Here is an 18,680-nt window from a genome sequence, read left to right as displayed (position 1 = left end):
ATATCAACCATGTATATAAACCAACCAGTAAAACAAATCAAGTAGGTATCTTTGAAATGACATGCGCAGCCTATATTCAACGCCCCCCCCCCCCCAAGAGGAGTCAGAAGTCGTTTCCACTCCTTTTCACCGTTTTTGTCTCATTCCCTCCCTCTTTCATGAACAGATTTCTAATAAAAACTCTTTAAACCCAGAACTAAAGACAATAAGAGGCAGCCTCAACCAATATATACCGTCAATATCCCCTCCCTGAGTAGGGGTGTCAAAAACACAAACCTAAATGTTAATAAATATTAAGTATACCTAGCAATATGTATCCATGAAGCATATCATGTAATTTTCTTCCTTTGTGCTCGATATTTGATCTGCATTTCGCGATTACTTGGAAAGTAATGGAGTCAAAATGCACATTGCTCGGATCGATTGCACCTGCGACAAGATAACGGTGCCGGCGCGAGCAGTGGAGAGATAGGAAAGTTCTGAGCTCTCACTGGCATCAGCACCTTTGGCAATTCGCCCGGCAACACCACATACTATACCCGTAGACTTGGCAGGCAACTTTCTGAGATCAAGGAAGATTGGTATTAAACAGCCTCTGATGTCGCCCATGAGCGAGTCGTCGAAGATAGGCAGCAAGGCTTTATCAAGCAACAGCGACGGCGGGTCATCTTGCGCAAGAGTGAGAGAGAGAAACCTCGGCTGCGAAACAAGCGCAGATACGATGCACGTATAAAGCTTCGGATCAACATGGGTTATCCAAGAGCGACGGTAGTCGGTCGAGTTTTTCCGGCTCATGGACGGCCGGGTAGTGTAAGCATTCATGAGCGGCGAGGTTTCACGGCCGGAGCACTGGACAAGCTCGAGGCCTACCTCGACAATGGGCTTAACATTGTTCTTGAGGAGGAGGTCAAAGGTCCGTGCTTGAAGTTCGTCATAGTTGGAAGGCGGAGGGGTTCCGGGGGGCTGCTGAGGCAAATGGCCGTCAGATGTTCTGGGAGCGTATGACGAGTTGACAAAGGTGGAGTGGTGGTCCCCTGAGAGCTCAAAGCCTCTGGCATCCAGCGCCAGCACGACTTCAAGCTTTTCTTGCGTAGGAACAAGGATGAAGTCGGAATAATATGTGGTGATGAAGAAGATGGGAATCCCCGCAAAGGCCAGGGGTGAACTAAGCTCCATAACACGACCACCGGGATCCAAGCCGGCAGTTGTCACTGCCAGGATCATAAAGGTATCTTCAGAGATGGACACACTTTTGCCAACATGTTTCGGGAGAGCATTGAGCGCAGGCTCGAAGACGTTTTTGGCCCATGAGCTGTGGCAGACGACGGAGCACTCGATGGGAGTGACGCTAATGTTGAGGAAGGCGTGTTGGAAATCTGTCGTGAGACCCTCAAGCTCATATTCTGTTGAATCTCGAGAGAAATTGAGGCTCTGCGTCTGAGGGAGGAGAATGCGAAGAATGGGTTGCAACAGAGTCGGATATATTTCGAGAGGTATGTGGATCAGCGTGTAAGTCCCGTCCTATCAGTGGAGATTTAATTAGCACCGATCAAAAGAGTCAAAAGTTGGATGAGGAAATTGTTTTTTGTTAACCACGGAGGAAAAATATTGTGATTGGGAAATTTATTAGAGACGGTCCAGTGTCATTGGGAAATGCAGACAGGCGAGAATGGCTGGACCAACTTACAAGGAACGAGACTTGAGTGTGAGTGTTCATTCTAGCTTCGATGCTGTCCCCTCGCAGAGGACAAAAGACTGACAAAAGTAAATCCCAATCAAGACTAGGTGAAGCTGAAGGACACGAGGAATTATATAGAAGATGATTGTTGCCGTCGATTTCGCAATTGTCAAGATGGCGCAATAGCTGTCGTTATCGACGTCGGCTTCCCAGACCCGATATGTCGGCAAGCCCACGGCCTAACGATGCGACCAAAGCAGGGATTCCTAGCCTTTGCGAAACGTCGCGTGAGCAAACAATGTAGGAGAATAATGCAAAAGAATCCCGCAATATTGAAACACAGAAGAAAAGACGACACAAGGAAAGATTTTTTTTAAAAACAACAAAATTTTTGAGAAGAATAAAGGAAGGATAAAGTTTGTCACGATAACGAAGACCGAGGCCGGCGAGTCAGTCGGAGCGCCGCAAACCGGGAGGTGGAAAGGCGCTGATAAGTGATAAGGCAAGGTTACGTGTGCTATAAACGGTACATGGAGCTGGTATGGAGGCGTCACTGATAAGGCTGGGTCAGTATCTCTCAGTGGGTAGCTCTAACCGGATCCCCAGCCAAGAACACGACGCAGGCGTCAATTAGAACTGTCTGCGAGCAAGGAGAGAAGGGGCCCGGGCCGTCTATAAATACTGCCACCATCGAGCCCAATCGACGGTGTACGAAGAGGAGGTGCAGCATCGGCAAATCCCTCCCCCCTACCTACAACGGCGTTTGTGCTAGCGGGAGCGAATGAGCCATGATGTGCGAACCCCGGCGGAAACTCTGCGCACGCAGCAAGCATCTAGACCTGGCGTCTGGACAACAGGTCAAGGAGCAGATGCATCAACACTAACTGCTACCGTACCTGCTAGTACTGCTCACGGCTAACAGGTTCGCTCGTAGCGCCAGCAGAGCCCAAGCCCAAGACAAGAAAGACATCATCCAGCCGGGCTTAAACGCCACTCGAGCAGGGAACAGGCCAGATCCCCCCACACCAGGCGAGGACCCTGGAACAGGCCTTGATCGCGGCAGCCCATTCGAGCATTTCCCAGCGCAGCGGAGCGGGGAGCCGCTGGAAGCCCGGCAAGATACTGCGGAAATCTGGGGCGCAGGGGCAGGGTCCCTGAAGCTCGGGATTGCTGTGCCAGTATGGAGTATGAGCGTGTACGTATCTACTAACAGCCGTTGCCTCTGCCAGATTACAATACCGGGAACAAAAGGGCGCATCCATGTACGTGCAAGATGGGGGTGTGCGCTACAAGGACACAGCATGCAGTGCTACATCTGGGGGATATCTGTTCAATGCGCTGGCACGCGGCCTTGATTGATGCCCTTTATTCCCTCTAAGCCTGCAGCGGAACAGCGGCTCGACCCAAGCCGGGGCGGAGGTTTGTGCCAGACCGGACAAGGACGGCCGCAAAAACGCACTGGCTCGAAAATCGAGAACGTCTGCACAAAGAGGAGGGGAGACACAGAGGGCGAGGAGAAGCGCTGCAATCCACGTCTGGTGGAGAAGGAGGCTGGCTTGGGGCGTCTAGGTGCGTGACAGCGTTCCTGTGGGCGCTGGCATAGACATGACATAGGTGGATGGCTGCTGTTGGCTCTGGGCTCTTGGCTGCTGGAACCCGTTTGCTCGTCATGGGCTGCTCTGCAGAGGCGATCCGGGGTATGGTGATGTGATGTCAATGCGGATGATGGTGGCACGGCCCAGGCGAGTGGTGAGCTGTTGCATGGCTGGAGGGCATGGCGCCGCTAGCAAACATCCATGAGGACGCAGGTTCAAGCGAGTGATGGGCAGCTAATCTGATGCGACGCCCAAGAACCAGGGCAGAAGCTGCCCAGCAGTCGACAGCCAAGACTCGGCCAACTGTCCTGTCATGATGCGAAAAACACCAGCTAGCCGCAACGGTCGAGCATCGTGACCGTGGTCGTTGGGTGGGTGGGCGGAAAAGACGACCGACACGCCATGTCTCGGCGCTGCAGCCTCTCTTCTCAAAGCCCATCCCTCCATTATTGCTGCAGCGCCCAATCGCTTTTGATAGCGTGCTGACCACTGCCCACAGTCTGATCCTTCTCTCCATGTTAAGGCTGACAAGTTGGTGTGATGGTATATGGCATTGATTGCTGTGATTGCTAATGCCTACCTATTAAGCACCACCATCCAGACCGTCGGATTTCATTCGACTTCTGCCATCTCCAACCGTCCACGAGGCGCGCCACCAGCGTCACATTGGGGCTTGTAGCAGGCAAGCAAGCTTTGCATTAAGCAGGCTGCTCGCTATTTTCTCCGTAGCAGAGGCTGATGTCAGCCCTGCGTGGCAGGTTGACTTGTCACCTTTTTTCTTGGTCCTTTGTCCACCACGGCCATGGCAAATCATGGCATTGTATCGCGAATGCGCCACAGCGCGTGTCTCGCCACATTCATATGATCCAGGCGACTCTGTTCATCTCCTGTTGTGGCTCCCTATTGGGCAAAAAACAAGAACCACATGGACAGAAAATAATTGCGTATTAACTTTGCACTATGTGTAAAAGCCGAGGCAGATTATACTCAGCAAAGGCCTTTCTAGACTCCCATCATTCGGTCTTGTTCCGCCAGGCAGTTGGCCCACGCCAAGTGCTCCACAGATCAGACCCTGGACTTGTTCAAGATCTGATTTACCAACCTGACAATACCTTTTCGAATTAACAAAAAGTTCTCGTAGGAAAACATCGAATAACACAACTTTAATCCTTCAACTTGGCATTTCATCCATAGCTGACAACGTTCAAATTGCCTTGACATCATAGCATAAACCAGATGCTTTGCAAAAACTAGGCATCTGTTGACGGCGGGGAAGAGAGATATCTAGACTTTGTAATCTACTTGAAAATGCCTCGGAAGCGATAAGTGACAATTCGAAAATCCAATTCCCGCACTGGGGGCTTTAATAACAAAGACTGTCTAAATGCTACGCTTTCAGACTCTTCAAAAAAAGGCTCATCGACCACGTCTTCTTCCTGCTGATAGTGAAATGCCGCTCAGCCGTACCACACCGCATGAATCGGCATTTGACACTCTGTACATGTCTCGTATATGGCAAATACCCCTCAATTCCATCCCCGTGCTTCAAACAGCTTATACTTGCATCTCTATGTGACGCCTCCATCTGACAACGAGGATAACATGCCACTCAATGTATATCCCATCAGTTCATTCGTCATTGCTTCAAGCATGAAATTGCACGATATTTCTGACCCCTTCTCTCTTTCTCTCCTTGTCATTGGATCGTAATTGCAAGCAACCTTTCCAATTCTCTCTTCTTGACAGCAAAACTCTCTCCATGATTTTGAACACCCATCACTTCTTGATCCCAACAACAACCAGATTCCGTGGACTCTCACCATAGTCAAACACCGTCTCCACCCAGGCATCCTTGACAACGTCCTTGTGCTCCTTTAGGAACGTCCACCGGTCCGCCACAATGAGCGATTCCACCACCGCCGCGCTCAGCGCCATCAGCGACCAGATGACGCAGACCTCCTTCTTACGCGGCAGATACAGGGCTTCGTAGCCTTGAATCTCCTCGTCCGTGATGCCCGCCATCTTTTCGTTCATCACGGCGGCGTACTGCTTGTACTCGGTGCTCGTGGTCAGCTTCTCCACCGCTCCCCGCACGTAGGCCTTGAATGACGCGTAGCAGCTCTTGCGGAGCGACCCGATGACCACGGGGTTGGTGCTCATGTTGAAAGGGGTCGCCTGTTTTTCCTTGTTGTCGTCCTGGCCGTCGCCGTTGCCGTCGTGCCACACGCGGCTCACGACGCCGCGGTCGAGGAATATGCGCTGCAAGACTGCGCGGAAAAAGTGTCGTGTGAAGAAGCCGTCGCTCTCGATCCGGGTCCAGTTCTGCGGTGCTTGGCAGGCCATCATGCGAGCTGTAATGTTGAGGCGGATGCCGTTGTCTTTGTAGGATGAGAACTGCTGGCTCATGGGGAAGCCCTGCGGATCTCGCTTTTCGGATTCGCGGACGATTCTTCCGTTGAGGGCCTGGAGGCTTGGGCGTAGATAGGCCTGCTTGTAGGTTGGAGGTCCTAGTTTCTCCGTCATGAGGTTGTAGCAGCAGCCGACGATTGCAACGGCGCGAATGTCCGGGTTCATGACGAGGGATCGAATTCCAAAGTGAGATAGGTTGCCGCATGAGTGGATAGAAACGGCCATCAGGCTGAGGTCTTTCCCGGACTCGCCATTAGTGTTTTTATGTTCGATGCTCTCTATAACCTCTGCGAGATCTCCGCTGTCAAGTCTTCCTGAGATGTATTGAACGCCTCCTTTGCCTTCCTCAGCCACGTATTCGACCTCTTGGACATTCATTGGCTGGAATTCAAAATTATTCGCCCCCTCAACCTCTTGCACCGCGGCTCGTATCGCATCCTGATCCCTTTGCTGCTCCGGAGTGAGAGTCTCCTGGGCTTTAACCCACATCTTCTTATTTCTCATCATCTTTGGCCGAACCGCCAGCTTAGACGTCAAGTCGTACACTTTGGCCGCCGTAACGTTGTGATCTCTGCCTTCGACGGCGACGACATGCCTGTTGTAAGGCTCGCTGGCCAGTGCCCTGCCAAGATAATTCTGACCGCTGCCAAAGTCCACAAAATGCGATATCTCGCTGCCGGTCTGCTTTGAAATATCCTCTGAGAGAGTATCGACGTAGTCTGCAAAGTTGACAACTTCGTGAATTTTTTTAGGCTTCATCCCCACGGACACAGATCTCGGCAAGACGGGCAGCTTCTGCTGCCGCGGCGCGAATTCCCTCCTCAGCGAGAATCTTCTCAGCGCTCTGGCATAATCAAGCAGACTCTCTGGCGGTTCCTGGCCCTCTTCAAAACTAAGACTGTCCAAATCATCTCTCAGAAAAAGATCAAGCAGCTTCATCGTATCATACGATAACAGAAACTCTTTCCATTCTTCAGGTAGGGCCGAGTGAAAAATACCCGGGTCTGAGGTGAAGAAGTCGAGGATATGAACGCCGCCGCAGAAGATTTGGAATATCTCCGTGTTTTGTACGAATTCCAAAAGAGCTTCGATGTACTCTTGCGGAGTGGAAAACTCCTCGCTGCATGGTAGCGGCCGAGAGGGTATCATGGCTGTGTTGGTGTTTTTTTTTTTTTTTTTTTTCTTCCGCAGTGAGCAAAGGCTCCTTTTACCCTGTATGGAATAGAGCCGGATGCGGATGGAAGAATTTCCTTGTTATGAATTGATAGAAGAGAAAGAGTCGCCCTGTAATTTCTATTGCGAGTTATATCGCTGCACTTCTATATGAAGCAGGGTGTCGGGCGCTGAAGAGTCTCGGCCTAAAAGAGGAATTGGCTTGAGAAAAAATTGAAGTCGAAAACCGCCAGAGTTTTCCTTATTAGGACAATGAGTCCAGGCAAGTATTCAAAAGATGAAAATCTTTCCTAATTGTTTCACTTCTCTGCTTAAAATAAAATGATCAACAATCGTATAAATATAATACATCGCTTGTATTTCGAATACAATTAGGCCTTAAAACATGCGAATGATACCGTTCCCTCATCTCATCTCATTCCTAGCCCAATTTGTGGACGCCCCCATTCGGTGTCCTCACCGCAACCGTCGCGGTACGTACCACCTCACCTTGGGGCCACACCTTGTTTCGCCGTCGCAAGATTCCCTGCAACGTCATCCTCCATACCTTCGAGCTTTTGGTTACATCCACGTCCGACTTTGGGCTTGGGTTTCATTGCGACTTTCACTCCTTTCTCTCTTCTTCTTTTTGCCATTTCTTCCTGCGCTTCGTACATATTTAATCGCTTTACGCTCTTCATTACAGCCCAGCGCACACGCGAATCTCGAGCTCATGCATCTTGATCCACCACCCACTACAGCAGGATGATGTCCTCAACAAACGAGGAGGACCCCTTCCTCCAAGTCCAACAGTACTCCGATCCCCTCAAACAATCAAATGAATCTACACTTTTCTAACAGCACCATCGCAGAGATGTCCTCAGCCAAATTTCGTCCATCCGGCCGCTCTTCGCCTCCTACCTTCGCATCCGCTCCCTCGCTTCCTCGCACACCTCCCCAGAACTGACATCCGCGCGCACCGAGCTCGAAACAGCGCTGTCCTCCCTCGCAGAAGACCTCGCCGACCTCGTGGCCTCTGTCCAAGCCATCGAGTCCAACCCCTCCCAGTTCGGCATCTCCGACCATGAGGCCTCTCGCCGGAAGCGTCTCGTCCAGGAAGTCGGCGCCGAGATCCAGGACATGCGCGAGGAGCTCAACAAGAACATTGCAAACACAGGTGGGGGTGGAGGCGGCGACTTGCCGGACCCGAGCTCCTTTGCGATTGGCGACGGCGACGGCGGCGGCGATGCGTACACTGAGTTTGAGCAGCAGCAGCAGGTGGAGATTATGCAGGAGCAAGACAGACATCTTGACGGCGTGTTTCATACCGTTGGTAACCTGCGCCGTCAGGCGGACGATATGGGCCGAGAGCTAGAAGAGCAAAATGAGATGTTGGAAGTGGTAGATGACTTGGCGGACCGGGTAGGCAACCGACTGCAGACTGGTATGGCCAAACTGCAGTATGTGATGCGCAAGAATGAAGATCGGCTGAGCAGCTGTTGCATCGGAGTTTTGATCTTCGTTTTGATACTACTACTGGTTCTGTTATTGATCTTGTAATAGAGAGAGGGAGGGGAGAACTGGTTGGCTTCTGTGTTTTTACTATTTTCATGCCTGGGATCTCATCTTTATGAGAGACGTTAAAAAAGGGAACAGACGTCTTATAATGGGCAAATGTATACTGGGGTTAGGAGTTTTTTTTTTTTGGCGGAATGGCTTCGCGCCGACTTATCATGGTTGATACACTCTTGTACTTCCACAGCAATTTTTTTTCCTATACAGTTGTAACGATAGGATGATGCAAGATAGAGCAAGAATAGTGGGCATTTGTTCTTTCATTATGCCCATAGCTTAGAAGGAACATTTTCCAACGTGCAGAGAACATCTCCTATGTAACTGGAACAGGTGACCCCCAGGATCAGTCGTAGACAGTTTATATAAACGTATATATGAATAGCATAACACATGCTCCGGCATGCCAATTTCCCTCCCAAACGCCGGTGCCTCCCATGTATTTAAAAACATACATTAGATCTTCCTTCTCTTAGTCTCTGGTAAAAAGAAAAAACGGCTGCAGTTATATGAAAAGAGAAAACAATGTGATTCATTCAGCTTAGAACAAGTCCCTCAGTGCGAAGTAGCTCCACCATAGCTCGTAATGACTGTGCTGCGGATGCGTTCGCAGGCGCCCTCTGTGGAAAGTCGATTAACGCGAGGCGCAGCGCGGCAATGGCCGCGTTTCCGTAGAAATTCAAAAACCGCTGCTCGTGCCCTTCAATCATTGCTCTCAAAACAACATACTGCGTATTCGAAGTCTCATTCGGGGGGTGAGTTGACAATGCCAGCCAGAGCCTTCCAGTAGTTGACCGGAGGATATGGATTCGCCTTGGACGTCTTGCTAAAGTCGCGAAGAGAAATCGAAGCGAACCCAGCGCCCAGACCAGTCATTCTGTCGTTGTGAGTCTGCTCGGTGACGTAGCCAGGGCCATCTTTTTTCCATCCTATGGCTAATCTGCCCCTTTCGGTCCTGTCACTTCCCCTGAGGCCAAATAAGACTGGGCATACGACTCGGAACTTGGCCATGAGGATGTCAATTAGTGATTCGCCGCGCCATAGAAAGTCTTTCTGAGAAAATATATGTGCGGTAAAAACGCCAATTGGATCTGCAGCTTTGGGATTGGCGCTGCACTCGTTGATGAATTGGCTGATGATGCCCTTGGCGCAGATATTTAAGAGGTAGATGAAGAGAGAAGGCAGCGTGTTGTCGTTGTTCAAGGCGCCTTCGACTGGCTGTCGCTGTCCTACGATGAATCTGCTTACTTCGATGGGAGCGCTGGGGACTCTTCCCTCAAGAGACTCCTTCAAGGCCGTTGTGATTTTTTGAATCTGTCATGCATGTCAGGATTTGATAACGCGTGCGGAGTAAGGTTATATGTGCAAAGACTCACTGGTTGCGCGTTGGCGCCTTTTCCACCGGTAAGCTGTCCAATAGATACTCGGATCTCTCTTCGAAAGGTTCCCATCTTGCCTTTAAGAGGTGACCCAGGCACCTTTGCTTCAGCCTGCAGCACCTGCCGCAGCCTCTTTAGTTCCTTGTGAATTTCGACATATCGTCCTGCCAGGGCATTCTTTTGTGCTGATATAGAATTGGCCGCTGGAGACTGTGCTGCTGGAGCCTGGACCGCGCCTGATGCCAATGGAGGTGGTGCTAAGCGTTGCTCGGGTTTCGGCGCGCTAATTGCTTGAGTGGGAGATGCAAAGGCATTATTCGTGGCTGGTTTATTTTGTCCTCCCAAAATCCCATTCACTTGCGGGGCAGCTACGTTTGCTGTGGGCTGTTGTTTGATTTCCGAGGTTGGTTGTTTAACAGGCTCTTGGGGTTTTGGAGGCTCTGGCCGAGGAGCTGGTGTTGGCTCTACCTTCTTGGGAGGCGCCGGCGTAGGCTCTGGAGGAAGTTTTGGCACCGTCTTGGCCCTGAGCTCTCGAAGCCTTCGCTCTTCTTCCACTATGGCCGCCTCCGCTCGTAATCTCTCCTGCTCCTTGCGCTCCAACTCTAGAATCCGTTCATGTTCTTCTCGAAGCTCATGGAGCTCAAAAACCCGAATGGCCGCTTCTCGTACGCGCTTATGCTCTACCTGAGCGGCATCGAGAGCACTCAGATGGTTCAGCTCGTTATTCCGACCGTCATTGAGAAAGTTGGATAGTAGGCCGTTCTCAGGACTCGATAACAATTGGCTCCTCCTCCTCGGAGGGGGAGAATTGGACATGTTTCTCGTGGAGAATGGCGAGACTGGGGATCGTTTAAGGCGACGGCATTTGCTGATCTTGGTTCGTGAAAATATCGAGCTGGTATCAATAATAAGAAGAATAGAAAATGGAAAGGAAATGCAACAGTCCAATCGCTCTTTATTGGGAATTCTAGAGCCCGCAAAGCAGAAATCGCCCAATCATCAGATGCAGAAGGATGGTTGTAGAAAACGTTGAATGTTTTGATATTGTCCAAGGTTGCAGCCTTGTAGCTTTCCTTTCCACTTCAGGCAACACGGGACTGCCAAGGTACATTGCTCGCACGTTGGTCAGGCGAAGAGCAGATGACGCGCCGGGGGCCGCCGAAATGTTATCCCGATGGCTACCGCGCAGGCGACGCTATCCGAATGTGGACTTGGAGCTCACCGAGCACAGAAGCCTGGAGAGACCTTCAAGACTAGGGTCGCAAGGGCCGGGATCTACGATTGACGCTCGTCTCATTTCGCCTAAGACGCATTCGCGAAACATGGATGCGTCGGCTGGCCTTCTCCAGACACCCAAAACAGATTATGCGAGCAAAGTCCCCTGCGATACCGTGCCCTGCGCTCGCTCGTTACCTCCAAGTAAATGATAGTGTCATGTCTTGTCCGTTCCCATAACTACGTGGCCCTATCATAGTCGGCTCCTTTATACCGTGGCGTGTAAATGGCCTGCCGAGTTGAACAATTCGATGACAGAATTACGGAGCACAGTGGGATTACTCGTAAGTAATGAAAAGGTACAAGCTAGGTAGGTCTATGATGGGGATGACTGTCTTAGTTTCCGGTGGGAAAAAAAGGGCCTGGTACTCGACATCTTGTTTTTCCTAGCCCCGGCAACAGGAAAAGGGCGCGCTAGATACCGTTTGGTCTCTGCATACATGATGAAAAAGACAAGTGAAGAAACTTGGCTTTTACTGTAACACGTTGCGGCGTCTTTTGTGCATGCCCAATAGGAACCCAACTGGAAGCCCTGTTCTCGAAGTGCGCTGGTAGGCCTGGATCTGTATGCCACTCGATTTGGTCAATTGACCCCTGTATTTGTGGCGGCAGGGTTGCAAATGCAGAGCGTACCTGTAACATTCGACCTCTTGATCCATGCTACCCCATACTCTCTGCCTGTCTACAGTATCTGCTGTCCACGCTGAGATGGGTAGCACGATAGTAGTAATACAGGCACATACTGCCACTGCCAAGTAGTGTTTGCCATAGAGCTGCGGCATTGGGAAGTCAGCTCGAAGGGAGCTACCGAGTGCCATTCACGAACCACGCACGCCCACTCTATTGCACATGGGAGCTGACACAGTTCAACGGGCGTTGAATGTGTTCAAGTGAGTAATGCCCTAACTAAGGCTGTGATAGGGTCTGGGTGGGCACAATGTCATTAGAATTCGGGGCTCGTATTAATGAGGGTGGGCAAGAGAGCGGTAGCTTCAGGGGCGGGTAGCAAAGTTGATAGCTATGCTCCATACGAAGCACTCGGTGCATCCATCTGACGATAAGGCTCGTGCTGCAAGCAGGCAGCTGGACAGGAGGCGGAAAAAGGCCACTGATGACGGTTGTGCTCTACATCACATTCCATTTAGAATTAGCCATTTGAACATTGAAACAGCTAGAAGACTAATTAAGACACCGAGAGCAAACCGTTGATCACGATAGCTGTTGTTTTTTCCGCGGTGTCGTGTGACGCCGTGATGGGTTAGAATAGCGGGACACGGAGCGCTACGGCTGCGGCGCCAACAGCTCCAAGCAGGGGGGTCGAGAATGAGTTGTGATGGACGCGAAACGAGGGCGGATGCCGTTGTTTTGATATCAGCCGAACTGCGAGTGAGCTGCCCTGGCCAGCATCCGCTCGGCTACGAGAGAATTGGGAGTTGAGCCTTTTGCTGAGGCAGCCGTCTCGTATCCGCGCAAGGTGCACAAGTGTAAGATGGACGTCTCTTGGCAAGGCGTATGGATCACGGATGTTGCAATCTGTCGAGTCCAGGCGGGTTACCGAACCCTGTCTCGACGCTTTATAGCTTATGTTGCGATGCGTGCCCGGCAGCTCGGCGAGCGGCCATTGAGCGCGCTGGCATGGACGCCACGAGGCAATTGCAGTCGAGAACCACGATTCCATCGCAAGCTTCCGCCTCAATTCTCAACTGCCCTCGGTCGTGGGCCGGCATTGTTGGTATTTCATATCGTGCTGCCTTGCATTGCCTACAGTACATTCCATTGATCCCCACTCAATGTCCATCTCAGCCGCCTCAGCTGCAGTAGCATCAATTGAGCAAGCAAGATCAAGATCAAGGGTGGTTTTACAGCGCATGTCATGTCATCCAGTGCGTGTGGCTACAGACTCAAGGCACTGAATGGCCGCCACCACCTGCTGTAGCTCACGCCTTCGGTGGAGGTCTCGCCGTAGCGGTCGCAGCCGCGCTGCCCAGCCCCAGCCCAGGTGGCGTGCGCCAAACGCCTAGTGGTCAAGAGCGTCACTGCCATCCCCATAATTCTCGCCCCCGGCCTTGGAGCTCCAGGTCCAGCGTCCCCCAATCTTTAGCCATCTGCTAGCAGCATCCCTCTCTCCATCCTCCTCCCTCACAGCCTCTGGCAAGGAGCTGGACTTCCCATCTGCATCCCATCCATCCTCACCTTCTCTTCTCATTTCCCATCTGCTTTGCACTGTCTGCCCGACTCCTTCCTTTCCAACGCTCCTTGGCTCTGCCGAGCTCGCTTGAATCCCCTGCATCGACCCTCCTTTGGCAAAATCTGTCCTTGTCCACCGGGGGTCTGCCACTGTCTCTTAGAGCCGAACTTTGACCACGAATCCGAGCATAGCATCACCACAACAAGAACCACATCGCACACGCTTCGCACGGCAATTCCATCGCCACCCCCTCCTCCAGCATCACTCACCAGTAGCCCGCACCCGACGTGCACCTTTCCGCTGCCGTTTGCCTGCCCGCCATGGAGCAGCAGCAGCAGCAGCAGCAGCAGCAGCCGCAGCAACAAGCTGCCCAGCAGCATCCCTCCGGCGGCGTTCATGGGCCGGCTGGTCGCAGGCTGCACATTGCGCACCGACGGAGCCCGTCTGAGCTGACGCCGCTCATGAGCATGTTTGCCAATCCAGGAAGTAAGCCGCCGTCTTTTTTTTTCTTTTCCTTGTTTTCCTGATGCTTGGCCCGCCGTCGCAGCTGTTGTGGCCGCTGCCCTTGTCGCCGCAGCTCGAGGCGGGCGCGGGGCAACGCGGTTGCTGATCCGCGACCCCTTGCATCCGCAACATGGCCAAAAACCTTCATCGAGTCCGTGACCCTTGAGTGCTAAAGCGTGCGTGCCCGCAGTGGAACAACTTGCAATTCAGCAACAGATTGAGCTCCTGCAGCAACAGCAGCAGCAGATCCAAGCCACCCACCAGCAGTATGTCAACATGGGCATGATGCCTCCGGGCCAAACCATCGGCCCCGGCGGTCCATTCAATCCTTTGCAGCCCATGGGCAATGCTTTCCAGTTCCCTAATCAGATCCCTCAACAAAATGTTTCGCTGGGCCCTCCGTCCCAGCCACTCTCACATCGCCGTAATCAGTCGGCTCTGCCCAACATGGGCATGGGTCCGCCGCCCGCGCCATCCTCAGGAGCTTCCGGATCAACTTTTGGAAACTTTGAGGCTCCGGGAGCGCAAGGGCGTGAGAACGCTGGTTCCCGAGGCGGCCGCGGAGGCGGTGCCGGCGGCGGCCATCAACGACGACACTCTTTGGCCTTGGCTGACGCCAAGAAGGCTGCTGAACTCGCGCAGCAGAAGCGAACAACCTCTGGATTCCAGTTCCCCGCCGCTGGGTCTCCGGCTTCTGACAAGCCAGAGGACGAGAACAGACCTGGTTCCCAGTCCGCCCTCGACGTCCCTGTGGCCCAAGGATCTACACGTGGAGGCCGTGGTGGCCATGGCCGCAGCCAGAGCATGGCTGTCAATGGCCGCGGAGGGGGCCTGCGCAGCAGTGCCTTCAACACCAACCCCTCCGAAGGTGGCAACGATTTCCAGCGCCGCGGCGGCCATGCCCGTACAAACTCCAGAAACTACGAGGGCAACTGGCGTACCCAAGGCCAGACTCAGGATCAGCCCGGCAACATTGCCCAAAACCAGGGCTTCCAGCCTGGCCACCGATCGCGCGGCTCTGTTAACCAGTCCATGTCTGGAATTGGAGGCTTTCAGTACAACCCTAGCCAAGCTCCGGTCCTTCCGCTTGGTGGACAGATGATGATGCCTCAGATGTATGGCCAACAACTCAACCCTATGCAACTTGGTCAGCTGCAGGCCTTGCAAGCTGCGCAGATGAACAGCCAGCAGTTCCAGGGTCTTCAAGCTTCGCAGCATGCTGGACAGTTGGGTAACCAGCAACAGCAACAGCAGCGAAAGACTCTTTTCACTCCTTACCTCCCTCAGGCTACTCTTCCTGCCCTGCTTGGAGATGGCCAGCTTGTTTCTGGTATTCTCCGAGTTAACAAAAAGAACCGTAGCGATGCTTACGTCACTACTCTCGATGGCCTTTTGGATGCCGACATCTTTATTTGTGGTAGCAAGGACCGCAACCGTGCCCTCGAGGGCGACTTGGTCGCCATCGAGCTCCTCGACGTTGACGAAGTGTGGGGCCAAAAACGAGAAAAGGAAGAAAAGAAGAAGCGAAAGGATATCACCGACACTCGCTCTGGCTCCATCAACCAGGGCAGCCAGTCCGCTGGACAAAACGACGAAAGCAATGCCTCCGAGGGAGGAATCCGCCGTCGTGGTAGTCTTCGCCAGCGACCCACGCAGAAGAAGAACGACGACGTTGAAGTTGAGGGCCAAAGCCTTCTCCTCGTTGAAGAGGAGGAAATCAATGATGAGCAGAAGCCATTATACGCCGGACATGTCGTCGCTGTCATTGAGCGCGTAGCCGGACAAATGTTTTCGGGCACCCTGGGTCTGCTCCGACCTAGCAGCCAGGCTACCAAGGAGAAGCAAGAGGCTGAGAGGGCGGCTCGCGAGGGTGGCAACTCTCGTTCAAACGATAGCCGCCAGCAAGACAAGCCCAAGATCGTCTGGTTCAAGCCTACTGATAAGCGAGTTCCTCTGATTGCCATCCCCACGGAGCAGGCTCCTCGTGACTTCGTTGAGAAGCACCAAGACTATGCTGATCGCATCTTTGTTGCGTGCATCAAGAGATGGCCCATTACTTCTCTTCACCCCTTTGGAACACTGGTGGAGCAGCTGGGACGCATGGGCGAACTTAAGGTGGAGACCGATGCGCTGCTGCGTGACAACAACTTTTCCTCTGACGAATTCTCGGATGCAGTTTTGCGCAGTATCGGTCTTCAAGACTGGTCCCTCGCGCAAGAGGACGAAGCGGCCATTGCTGAACGTCGTGACTACCGCGATGAGAACGTTTTCACCGTTGACTACAACGGCGTTGCTGAGCTCGGAAATGCTGTTCATGTCACTTCCCGCCCTGACGGCAAGATTGATATCGGTATTCACGTTCCTGATGTCGCTCACTTTGTCAAGCCCAACTCTCTCGCTGATCGCGAGGCCAAGAAGCGGGGCACCGCCGTCCATCTCATCAACCGCTTCTGCCCGTTGCTGCCACCGAAGCTGTCTGGCGAACTCTGCTCTCTTGCGCCAGGTGAAGATCGTCTCACCATCAGTGTTGTGTTCACCGTGAACCCGGTCAACGGCGCCGTAGCTGAAGGCGATAGCTGGGTGGGCAAGAGTATCATCAAGTCCGCCGGCAAAGTATCATTGAACGATATGGACAAGGCCTTGACCGATGCTTCTACTTTTGACAACGCCGCTGTTCCGGCCAACACTATTCAGATTTTGCGGGCTGTAGCTCAAAAGTTCCGGGAAACCCGTCTGGGTGCTGGCAGCGAGCCCATCGCCCCTCTCCGTTTATTGCAAGGGCTTGATGACGAAAACAACCAAGTGCAACACAACATCTTTGACTCTACTGAGGCTCTGGAGCTTGTTGAGGAGCTCATGCACAAGGCTAACAGCTATGTGGCCCAGCGCCTGGTAGAGGGTCTACCCGACAAGGCTCTGCTCCGTCGCCAGGCTGCTCCCAACTCACGACGCCTGCAGACGTTTGTCGAGCGCATGACGGCCCTGGGATACGACATTGATGCCTCTGGAAGTGGGGCGCTCCAAAACAGCCTCTTCAAGGTTGATGATGCTGATTTGCGCAAGGGTATGGAGACTGTTCTCCTCAAGTCAATGCAGCGAGCCAAGTACTTCATCTCTGGCAAGACTGCCAAGATCGTGTGGCCTCATTATACCCTTAACCTCCCCCTCTACACTCACTTTACCAACCCTACTCGCCGTTACGCAGACATCATTGTCCACCGCCAGCTGGAGGCTGTTCTTTCCGAAGGCAAGATCGAGTTTACAGATGACATGGAGAATCTTGTCAAGACTGTAGAGGCTTGCAACACCAAGAAAGACTCGGCCCAGAACGCACAGGAGCAGAGTATCCACATTGAGTCATGCCGTACTATGGACAAGAAGCGCCAAGAGGTCAATGGCGACCTTATTGCTGAGGGTATCGTCCTCTGCGTGTACGAGTCGGCTTTTGACGTGCTGATTCCCGAGTGGGGTTTCGAGAAGCGAGTCCACTGTGATCAGCTGCCCCTTAAGAAGGCGGAATTCAGAAAAGAGAAGCGTGTTTTGGAGCTTTACTGGGAGAAGGGTGTCCCCAGCTCTGCCTATGTGCCCGAGGATGAACGGCCCAAGGCTGCGGCATCCATGAGGATGTCAAATGCTCTAGCTGCCGCCCGACAGGCAGAGGAGGCCGAGCGAGTGAAGAAGGAGAGAGAAGAAGCCAACCGAAAGCAGACTGATACCGGAACAATCTCTACGGACGATGTCGACGCTCTGTTTGACGATGACGAGGACGATGACAACACCTCAGACGTGACTGAGGCTATGGCAGGAGCATCCCTTGCCGAGCGACCTACCCAGAGCGTGCCTGGATCACCAGCACGATCGGCATCCAACGCCGGGGCTCTGCACCGCACTCGATCTGACTCCAAGGTTCCTGTTACAGAGGCTGTAGAAACCCGACTGACAAACAAGGAGAAGTATCTCAAGCTGTTTACTCTTCGGGAAGAGGGCGGAGACTACATCCAAGACGTGACGGAGATGACCCGCGTGCCCATCATTTTGAAGACGGATCTTACCAAGAGCCCGCCGTGAGTACCACTCCTTTTACAACCGCTACGTTGATTTAAGGTGCTAGTTTTGCTAATGTGCGATTACCAACAGATGCCTGACCATCCGGTCTCTGAACCCGTACGCCTTGTAATGGGAGCAAACTTTTAAAGGAGATTGAAGGTGATTGACAGAATGAGAGAGAGTGAGAGTGAGAGCGAAGGAAAGAGAGAGCAAGCAGTTGGCAGATTGATGTAATCGGGGACTGCTACAAGGCAGTCGGCCGAGTATAGTTGCTTGTTATAGCAGTGATGTGTGGTGTATATTTATTTGTTATCTGGCACACGGTAAAGCGAATTGGCAAGACATACCTACGCCGGCGGCCACGTAATGGTTATCAAGGCGACGCATTTCATGTAATGGCAAAAGCATTGATGTAATGGGGGAGACTTGCGCAGAAGATGGAGCAGAATGAGATATGATTGATATGTACTGTTAGCCGCAAGGATGGGTGATGATATGACGAGCATTGCTAACGCGCGCGCTTGGGCATTCTTGTACATGTATGAATATGCTAATGTGATTGCCGATGGGTGCATGTGTTAAGCTGTGACTAGATTCTGATGGATTGCCCGGCTGATGGGATCCCGAGACAGTTGAAACATTTCTCGAGAAACATCCATGCTGTACCGGGTTGGAAACGGTTGGAGTTATGGGGAGGGCTGCCAGTGGAGCTGCCAAGAGAAGGCTATCTTGTGTCAGTTTGGTGACACGCAGGGTCTCTGTGATTGGTAACATGGGCAAGTCACTGGTGCCAAATTTCTGGCGCTTTCGATAAGAAAACGGCCTTTGTTATCAAAACTGAGGTTGATGATAGTTATCTTGGTGCTCTAGTAAGTGTAATT

General features: G+C 52.5%; 6 protein-coding genes across 7 annotated transcripts; 2 read left to right on the top strand and 4 right to left on the bottom strand.

Annotated features, from left to right (window-relative positions):
• Positions 1-94: 94 nt before the first annotated feature.
• TrAtP1_011536 (uncharacterized protein) lies at positions 95-2,315 on the bottom strand. Its single transcript, XM_014084663.2, has 2 exons — positions 1,688-2,315; positions 95-1,521 (listed from the first exon to the last, which is right to left on the bottom strand). The coding sequence occupies exons 1-2, from the start codon at positions 1,715-1,717 to the stop codon at positions 379-381; spliced, it is 1,173 nt and encodes a 390-aa protein (XP_013940138.1). The 5' UTR covers positions 1,718-2,315; the 3' UTR covers positions 95-378.
• A 1,192-nt stretch (positions 2,316-3,507) lies between these two features.
• Positions 3,508-3,720, bottom strand: TrAtP1_011535 (uncharacterized protein; the record flags this gene model as incomplete). Its single annotated transcript, XM_066115149.1, has 1 exon — positions 3,508-3,720. One exon carries the CDS (start codon positions 3,718-3,720, stop codon positions 3,508-3,510), a length of 213 nt encoding a protein of 70 aa, XP_065971247.1.
• Positions 3,721-5,049: 1,329 nt separating this feature from the next.
• Positions 5,050-6,831, bottom strand: TrAtP1_011534 (uncharacterized protein; the record flags this gene model as incomplete). The annotated part of the gene is made up of 1 exon (XM_066115148.1): positions 5,050-6,831. The coding sequence occupies one exon, from the start codon at positions 6,829-6,831 to the stop codon at positions 5,050-5,052; it is 1,782 nt and encodes a 593-aa protein (XP_065971246.1).
• A 567-nt stretch (positions 6,832-7,398) lies between these two features.
• On the top strand, positions 7,399-8,710 carry TrAtP1_011533 (uncharacterized protein). Its single transcript, XM_014084662.2, has 2 exons — positions 7,399-7,646; positions 7,707-8,710. Exons 1-2 carry the CDS (start codon positions 7,600-7,602, stop codon positions 8,392-8,394), a joined length of 735 nt encoding a protein of 244 aa, XP_013940137.2. The 5' UTR covers positions 7,399-7,599; the 3' UTR covers positions 8,395-8,710.
• TrAtP1_011532 (uncharacterized protein) lies at positions 8,711-10,872 on the bottom strand. Its single transcript, XM_014084661.2, has 2 exons — positions 9,783-10,872; positions 8,711-9,720 (listed from the first exon to the last, which is right to left on the bottom strand). The coding sequence occupies exons 1-2, from the start codon at positions 10,599-10,601 to the stop codon at positions 9,151-9,153; spliced, it is 1,389 nt and encodes a 462-aa protein (XP_013940136.2). The 5' UTR covers positions 10,602-10,872; the 3' UTR covers positions 8,711-9,150.
• Positions 10,873-13,008: 2,136 nt separating this feature from the next.
• TrAtP1_011531 (uncharacterized protein) lies at positions 13,009-18,622 on the top strand. Of its 2 annotated transcripts, XM_066115147.1 has the most exons (3): positions 13,009-13,734; positions 13,943-17,816; positions 17,890-18,622. In XM_066115147.1, exons 1-3 carry the CDS (start codon positions 13,569-13,571, stop codon positions 17,927-17,929), a joined length of 4,080 nt encoding a protein of 1,359 aa, XP_065971245.1. In that variant the 5' UTR covers positions 13,009-13,568; the 3' UTR covers positions 17,930-18,622. The 2 variants fall into 2 exon arrangements, with proteins under 2 accessions (XP_065971245.1, XP_013940135.2); XM_014084660.2 differs by lacking the exon at positions 13,009-13,734 and having other exon boundaries at positions 13,771-17,816.
• Positions 18,623-18,680: the final 58 nt, after the last annotated feature.

This window comes from Trichoderma atroviride, chromosome 6, assembly GCF_020647795.1.
Source record: "Trichoderma atroviride chromosome 6, complete sequence".
In the NCBI taxonomy this organism is placed as follows: Eukaryota; Fungi; Ascomycota; class Sordariomycetes; order Hypocreales; family Hypocreaceae; genus Trichoderma; species Trichoderma atroviride.
The sequence above is the reverse complement of the archived record's forward strand: the minus strand, read 5'-3'. Positions and strand labels throughout refer to the sequence as shown.

Coding starts and splice junctions, on each gene's coding strand:
- TrAtP1_011536 (XM_014084663.2), bottom strand. CDS start 1,717: ATGAACACTCACACTCAAGTCTCGTTCCTT. Junction 1,522..1,687: donor ACACTCAAGTCTCGTTCCTT/GTAAGTTGGTCC, acceptor CTCCACTGATAG/GACGGGACTTACACGCTGAT.
- TrAtP1_011533 (XM_014084662.2), top strand. CDS start 7,600: ATGATGTCCTCAACAAACGAGGAGGACCCCTTCCTCCAAGTCCAACA. Junction 7,647..7,706: donor CCCTTCCTCCAAGTCCAACA/GTACTCCGATCC, acceptor GCACCATCGCAG/AGATGTCCTCAGCCAAATTT.
- TrAtP1_011532 (XM_014084661.2), bottom strand. CDS start 10,601: ATGTCCAATTCTCCCCCTCCGAGGAGGAGGAGCCAATTGTTATCGAGT. Junction 9,721..9,782: donor AAGGCGCCAACGCGCAACCA/GTGAGTCTTTGC, acceptor CATGCATGACAG/ATTCAAAAAATCACAACGGC.
- TrAtP1_011531 (XM_066115147.1), top strand. CDS start 13,569: ATGGAGCAGCAGCAGCAGCAGCAGCAGCAGCAGCCGCAGCAACAAGCT. Junction 13,735..13,942: donor CATGTTTGCCAATCCAGGAA/GTAAGCCGCCGT, acceptor GCGTGCCCGCAG/TGGAACAACTTGCAATTCAG. Junction 17,817..17,889: donor GATCTTACCAAGAGCCCGCC/GTGAGTACCACT, acceptor GATTACCAACAG/ATGCCTGACCATCCGGTCTC.